Source organism: Sinocyclocheilus anshuiensis, unplaced genomic scaffold, assembly GCF_001515605.1.
Source record: "Sinocyclocheilus anshuiensis isolate Anshui unplaced genomic scaffold, SAMN03320099.WGS_v1.1 scaffold144, whole genome shotgun sequence".
Taxonomy (NCBI): Eukaryota; Metazoa; Chordata; class Actinopteri; order Cypriniformes; family Cyprinidae; genus Sinocyclocheilus; species Sinocyclocheilus anshuiensis.
This window is the reverse complement of record NW_015555720.1, coordinates 185,212-193,434: the sequence shown is the minus strand read 5'-3', so window position 1 is coordinate 193,434 and position 8,223 is coordinate 185,212. Positions and strand designations below refer to the sequence as shown.

Here is an 8,223-nt window from a genome sequence, read left to right as displayed (position 1 = left end):
AGATAGTTTATAGATACATTGTATATAATGGAAAAACTTGTTTATGGCCATTTTACACACATTTTGCATAAATAAAAATGGTTTTTAAAAATATCTTTCATAACATAGTTGAGAATCGTCTTTATATAAAGTTTGGTATAAAAAATGAAAATTGATTTGTGATTAAAACAAAAATCCCACTGTTTTTGCCTTTTCATGTCTATTCATGTCTTTTTATTTCTTAAAAAACAGGACTTTTTAAAGTCCCAATGTCTTGGGGGGACATGGCATAACATATGAATAAAATATCATTTTTCAAAATGTTTATTTTTCAAATTTTTTCTTATGCTCTAAACAATGTAATGACATGACAAAATACTAAATTCACAAAACTGTTTTTTCCTGGTAGTCAGGAGGATATATCTCTTTATTGTGTTTGGGCCCCCCCTGGACAAGCAAGCATAGGCACGTGCCTAGAATGCCTATGCGTAAATCCGGCCCTGTTTAGAGGAATATCTCAGCTCCTGTTTTCCATACTATGAAAGCATATTGTGATTAGGGGCTTTCAAGCTGCAAAAAAAAAAAGTCCCATATAAATGTCCTTTATGAACCTTGATGCCCTTTGATCACATTCAGTTTCTTATTTTATTTGAGCAGCATCAATATTCTTCAGAATGTCTTTTATGTTCCACAAAAAAAAAAAAAAATCAGGATTGAAACGACAAGAAGGTGAGTAAATAATGAGGATGAAATAAATAATGACAGAATTTTAAATTTTAGCTGAACTCTCCCGTTCATCCCTGCTGAAACAAATCATGAGCGTCTATTTTCCCGCCTGTCCTCTCAGTGCCAGTTACCGGGCCTGAGCACAGCCTACCGTAAGAGACTGGAGTGTCACGCTACAATTACTCCATTTTTCCAAAGCATCCAAAAAGCCTCCATTACACTGTCCACCCACGGTGTCTTGAGTGCAGGCAGCTGCCGCGGTTCGATTCCCTGCACTGAGAGCATTGATTTTAGCAATAATGAGACAAAGGCTATATCTGCTCCTCCGCCTCTGTACTGTAGTTCGAGTCTTACTGCAGGCTTTACCTCATCAGCTTCACTACAGTCAGACTGAGATGGCGCAGGGGAGCTTAAGATGGTCTTTTGTAGATTTTGTGCCTTTTGCTCTAGGGGCCATTTTTGATTTGTTATTTACTTGTGACGATATAGGCCTCGTGCCTAAGTGAGTTTTAGCCCCTCCACTGCTCTGTTTCTTTCTCTTTCTTTCCTTTTCTCTCTTTAAACCCATTACCTTAAAGGAATAGTTCACCCAGAAATGAGAATTCGTTCATTATTTACATTCGCATTCACTTTCAAGTTTCACAAAATCTTCATAAAAATAGCCTAAAAGTAGTCCATTCAACTCATTTCAGTGTGAATTTGCTACGAATATACTATGATTCTAAAATAAATAAGTCTTCATATGCTTCTCGGAGAAGCTAACAGTATTCACAATATTAATGTATCATTTTTTATGTCTTGTTTGCTAAGATATTTGTCTGAATTTGATGGGGTATATGTTTGGGCCATCACACAGACACATAAAGAGAAGTGATCTGCCAAATGTTTTGTGTATGAAGTCTTGAATGTTGTTTTGATTTAGTCTTGGTTCACTCTACCCATGTTGCTCCAGCTGGTTTTCATTTGGTGATGAAATCATTTCCATGGAATGGCTTGGGTGGCTCTTATGGCTGTTGTGTGACTTTCACATGCATGTTTTGGAAATTTCACTGGCAAGTCTCATAAGAACCTCTCAAGAACAAATTGTTTTCTTTGCCTTATGTGTTGATATTAGTAGGCGATACCAAAATCTAGTAAAATTTCACAATTTAGTTAGAATTTTTCCTTGCTGTGCTGTTATAGATATATTTAGATATAAACATTAATACATTTAATTACATTGAATAATTTGACTTGCATTTTCTATTAAGCAAATATTGCTTGTAGTCATTATTCAAGTAAGATTGCAGATTCATGATATCAGTATCAATTTGGTTTTTGGATATGATAATTGTTTTGCTTATTATATTGTTGGATATTTAATTGTGTGCATTCTAATTTTCTGTATTTTTACACTTAGATAAACTTTGGCATCATCTAATGCTTACTTAAAATTAATCTTTAAAAACATTTACATTTAGTCAGACGCTTTTATCCAAAGCGACTTACAAATGAGGACAATGGAAGCAATCAAAATCAATAAAAGAGCAATGATATGCAAGTGCTATGACAAGTCTCAGTTAGCCTTTTTTATTATATATTAAATACAAAGAAAACAGATAGAATAGAAAAAGAATAGAGCAAGCTAGTGTTAGAGGCCTTTTTTTTGCTTTTTGTTAATTGTATAATAAATAAAAAGAAAACAAATAGATAATAGATAATTTCACAAAATTAATATCTATTTTCTTTTATTCTAAAGGATTAATTTGAGTTTTTATTGTTTCATTTAGACAAAATGTGTTGAATTGTATTATTACAATTCAGTTATAGATTATGACGTTATTGTTAACTTCAGGTAATTGAAATAATTCTGAAATGAAATTAATAAAAATATTAGATGAAAATGTAATTTAAAACACTTAAACAAGAGAGGAACTGCTATAAATAAATGTACGATCAAGTACTAAAATGACTAAAACATAAATAAAGCTATATGGAAATATTGAAACATAACATTAAAAATGACAAAAACACATTACAGAATAATTACAAGTTAAACTAAAACTTAAATGATAACGCAAAGTAGGGGTGTGCGATATTGACTAAAAATTATATCTTGATATTTTCTGGGATTTTATCGATGACGATATGAAGTGGTATAAATATATACATTTTCTGCCATCATGTCTTGAATTTGTGATCATTCTAAATGCATTTTAATAGACTGAATCGTGCAGTGAAAGAACGCATTCTAAATGCACACACGCACTAGTCTAGACTTCACGTAATGTATGCGTGCGCTCTGTAGGGATGTTTTGAATGGTTTTTGCAAAATACTCGATAATGTCAAATCGCACATCGTTAAAACAACAATTACGATATTATCGCAGACGATATATATCGCACACCCCTAACGCAAAGTATAAAAATAAAAGCTAATTCAAAATATTCATAAATATCATAACAGTATACAATTCTAAAATAACGCTGACCGTTTATCAGCCATATTATGAAAATCATTGTCTTTTAATATTGATATTTAATATTGGTGCGTCACTAATTATGTGACAAATTATGAAAATGAAAACGTACATTTGTTTTAACTTTCTTATGCAATCTCCCCCTAAGAAACATGTCAGGTGAACCTCAAACAAGCCTAATACAGGGTTTAAGACCAATTAGTCAACTAGTTCTCCAGGCAACTCACTAATTTGCTAAAATATGTCCTTTTGACATTCCCAGCATTGACAGTCAGTGGTGCTGCATCAGTCAGGATATTTGTGACTTGGCACCACAGTGTGAGCGACACACATTAGAACAGAGACCTCAATAAGGGAGTTTAGTCTTGTCTCCCTCCCCTTCTACATCTCAAGCTCCCTCTTTCTTCTCCTTATAAAGTCTCTTCTATTTCTCTCTCTATCTCTCTCTCTCTGGCTTTTGGCCTGTTCTCTGTCTCCGAACGTCTTCTCCTCCCTCTTTGCTGTTCTGCAGCTTTGGCAGCCTTTCAGCCATTAGATCAACCCTGAAAGTAGAGCAGAATCTTGGAAGCCCCTCCCTTTCCTCTTCCTGCAAATGAACTGACTTCTTGGTCATCTTGATCAAGAATCCCCAAACATTCAGCCCCTCTGACATTACCGTAACGTCCCGTCGCCTCATTAAAAATGCCATATGGTTTACTCAGCTGCTCATTCCCGCCTCATACCCGGGCAGGTGGCATTCTGCTGAGGGATTCCTGCGTATCCTGTCTGACCCTTACGCGATATGTCAAGCTCAGCAACAGGCGCGTGCCAGAGCTGAGTAAAGCCTCCAGAGAGACCTAGACGCCACTGCTATTTAGAAACACACACTCATATATAGCAGCAAGTGGTCTTTTGAGAATGTGGGTGTGTTTTGGGTGAATCCATTTGGGCTAGATGCCAGACGTTTATAGTGGTACTTCCGGTGCTCCATGTCTGCCCCCTGTTACCCGTAAAGATTCAGGGCTTTGGGAAACGTGCGCTTTTGGCCACTGACGTGACGCTATAAAAGTAAAAGCGGTCGTGTGGCATTTGGTTCATATTGAAGAACAGAGTACAACAGTTTGTGTGAAGTTTACAACTTTTCAACAAGAAGATATGCCAAACTGTGTTAAAAGATGGTAATGAAGCTGCTGCTAAACTCTTAAAACTTGTCTTTTTTTAATAGTGATATGAAAAGTTAGTGATATTAAGAAAATGTAGTGATCTGAAATGTTAGTGATATTTTTAATAGTGATATGAAAAATAGTGATATTTTAAAAGTGAGAAAACTTCTGTCAAATCTGTATAATGTTTTTAGTTAAAAAAAAAAAAAATATATATAATATGCATATTGTTATTATTAGGGTGTCTTTAACTATTTTTTTTTTTGTTAATTGAAATAAAGTTAAAAATAAAATAAAATACAAATATTAGATGAAAAACTTTTTTAGTGAACCTTTCTTAACTGTAAGTTAAAATGAAAGCTGAAAATATGCGATAATTCAAAATAAATAATAAATATCAACTGCAATAATATATAAATAACACTGACTTAAATATTGCACACAAGTTATATAGACTTTTTTTCACTCTCAGTCCCCAATGACCTTTTTGTAAGAGCAGCTAGGACATTTTTCAAAATATCTTCTTTAGTGTTTCACTGAAGAATTAATGTCTTATGGGTTCGGAATGACGTAAGGGCGAGTAAGCTATGACAGAATTGTAATTTTTAGTGAACTATCTTAAGTTTTTAATTTTTAATGTCGTAGTATATTTATGTACTACTGTATATTTTTCTCAGTGGAATTTGTATGATGTGAATGTTTATCTTGGACTAACCAGCTTTGGATATTTGCATTCTTCAGAGCAGCCTGGCTTTGTGGTGTTGTGCATCAGAATTTGAAATCACCAATGCAAATTAAGGGTAGAATGAATGACCTAATTATGTTGCATAAATATGCCTCTTGGGAGCAAAGCAATTGTTTTTTAGACAGAAGTGAATACATTCTCTGTAATTTCTGTGTAATCCAATATACCATGGTTATTTGCATACCCAAAATATGAAATTAATAGTTTGGTGGCAATTTTATGAAATCCAAATCAGACAGATTTCATCCTGCCTGTCCAGCGTGACTGGAAATATTGCCTTCTGTATGATGTGTCAACATTCACTTGACACCTAGCTAGTGTGTGTCCTAATAAATCTGACTTTTGGACGTTACTTTGATCCTGAGGTGAAATAAGAGCTCATTTGTTCATCATATCTATGTACTCCTGCTAATGTGTCTTCTTTTTTGTTCTCAGCAACAGAGAGTTTGAGAGCGTGGAGATGAATAAGCTGCGTCAGAGCCTGCGCAGGAAGAAGCCCGCCTACGTGCCGGAGGCCAGCCGGCCGCACCAATGGCAGGCAGACGAAGAGGCTGTACGAAAGGGCAGATGCAACTTTCCTGTCCGGGTAAGTTGAGAAGTTAAATGGCAGAGCTTCCGAATTCATCCAGAGGGTTGTTAACAGACATCTTGCTTCAATCATTTAGAATAAGATGATGAACATGATCTAAAAGTGCGGTCACACAAGGCGTCCAGCATGCGAAATTACTTTAGACGTTGCAGCTAATATTGGCAAAAGAATATGACATTTTGATTAAAGACGACAAAGACAAACATTTTCTTTCTTTGGAACATGAGCACAGATGAATCATTCACAATAAGGGTAGGAAAGTGTATAAAGACAGTAAACGGTGTCTGTTTCATTTTGATTTGAACTAATGTGAAAAAAGGTTCTTTACAGCGATGCCATAGAAGAACCATTTTTGGTTCCACAAAGTCAGTCAAAGGTTATTTAAAAAACCATCTCTTCCTTAGCTTTTTATAATCCGAATAACCTTCTTTCGCCACAAAGAACCTGAACCTGAAACAGAAAGGTTCTTCAAATGTTAAAGGTTCTTTATGGAAACATTTAGATAAAAAGGTTATTCTATGGCATCGTGAAGCACCTTTATTTTTAAGAGTGTGTGATGAATTTTCAGCATCGTAACTCCAGTCTTCAGTGTCACATGATCTTTCAGAAATCATTCTAATATGCTGTTTTGCTGCTGGAAAGATTCAGGAAAATCAGGAAAGATTTATTATTATTATCTGTGTTGAAACCAGTTGTTCTACTAACATTTTTGTGGAAACCTTGATACATTTTTTGATGAAGAGAAAGTTCTAAACAGCATAGAAATCGTTTCTAATCGATTCAGTGCATCCTTGCTGAATAAAAGTACGAATGTCTTTTAAAGAAACATATTTATCACTGACCCCAAACTTTTGAACGGTAGTTTTGTGAATATTTTAATGACTTAAAACAGGGTTGTCAATGTAACACATTCATTTAGTGTGAAAAAATATCACAAGATATAACAGAATTAATCATTTCCCAGAATGTGGCTAGTATTAATATTACAGTCAAATTAGTAAATTCACTTTTTAAAATTCTTACAAAATGGCTTTTCTCACAAAATACTGATATATGAAGAGTTCAGATGTAAAAGCCTCTAAGTGCCATCTGAAATCTTCTTCTAAAATGAGCATTTTTCTCAGGCTCCTATGTTTATGTTCAGTTACTTCACATTCGTGGCAATGAAAAGAACCTAGGCCTATTCATTGCCATTAAAGTGAAATCACTGAACCTACACATAGAAGTCAAATTTCAGAAGAAAGTTTCAAACAGCATTTAGAGGCTTTTGCATCTGAACGCTTCATATGCGATTAATGTACTTAATTACTCAGCATTTCATGTAATTATTTCAATTGAAATCGTTTAACAGTATTGTTCTGAAATGAAAAGAGGCTCTTTCAAGACTAAAGATGGTCTGTATCATTAAGTAAAGTGGAGGATGTATTGCAGTTGATCTTGCATAATTCAATTCAGCCTAATTTTACTCTCCCGCCTGAGGCATCAGGAGACTCTTTGCGACTGAGATGTAATCTTGTAATGGCCTCTGTCCTCATGGCCACCATAATCACATAACCCTGGCTTGATGGCTGTTAATTGTGTCCATGTGAGGACATTTTGATTGGTTTTGGCTGGACAAAATGTCCCACAAAATATATCCTCTGCTGTGTTTTCAACGGGTTCCTCTTTGAAAACTACACAAGCCCTGTTTGGACTAGTTTTCCCTGAAGAAGTTGAGTAAATCTGTGTTCCTGTCTGTTTTTCTCACATAGCCTCAGTAAAAAACTACAGAGCGGTGATTTATTTTTTTCACAACGCGTCGCAAATGTTGTTCAGGGAAATAATGGTGTGATGGATGTAGTGGATGAAATATAGAAAATGTGGATTTTATCAGTTCTGACCTCTCTCTCTCTCTGTGGTTTCCTCCCTTTTTTTTTTTCTTTCTGCAGTACCTCGGTCTGGTGGAGGTAGAGGAGTCCAGAGGGATGCATGTGTGCGAAGAAGCAGTGAAAAAACTGAAAGTGGTGAGTACTGTAGTGCTTTCCATCCCCACGCAATAAAACATATGCTTGCTGTGAAAAGCAAATTGGCAGCCAAGTAGACTCTTTTGTGCATATGTACAGTGAATCAGTACGGACAGTATATTTCCATCTTAAATCAGTTATATTGAGTTAAAGGTCCCATGACATGCTGCTTTTTGGATGCTTTTATATAGGCCTAAGGGCTAGGGGAACTCATATTAATGTTAAAAAACCTCATAAAGTGAAATTTTCATGCCATGGGACCTTTAAGGTGGAAATATCAGGAAATTCTAAAGTTAATTTACATATGTTTTCTAGACCTAATAATCATAAATTCATAGTAGTATAATAGAATAGAATTTATCATAATAGAAAGTTTTATAGTGAACATACATTTGGTCAGTTTTCCTGTGCTCTGAAATATTTATTATTTGCCCAGAAATTGCTCATGTGTGCCATCTCTATAAAAGAGGAATACTAATATGTGACCCTGGACCACAAGACCAGTCACAAGTGTCAATTTTTTTAAATTGAGATTTATACATCATCTGAAAGCTGAATAAATAAGCTTTCCATTGATGCA

At 34.9% G+C, this 8,223-nt stretch overlaps 1 protein-coding gene across 2 annotated transcripts in view; it reads left to right on the top strand.

Moving 5' to 3' along the window:
• The window catches only part of numbl (NUMB like endocytic adaptor protein), a 55,162-nt gene that overhangs the window by 30,912 nt on the left and 16,027 nt on the right, over nucleotides 1-8,223 (top strand). For both annotated transcript variants that reach the window (XM_016465568.1, XM_016465567.1), the window contains exons 2-3: nucleotides 5,487-5,637; nucleotides 7,569-7,643. In XM_016465568.1, coding sequence (XP_016321054.1) covers nucleotides 5,512-5,637; nucleotides 7,569-7,643 — 201 coding nt within the window. In that variant the 5' untranslated portion in view covers nucleotides 5,487-5,511. The remainder of the gene's footprint in view (nucleotides 1-5,486; nucleotides 5,638-7,568; nucleotides 7,644-8,223) is intronic.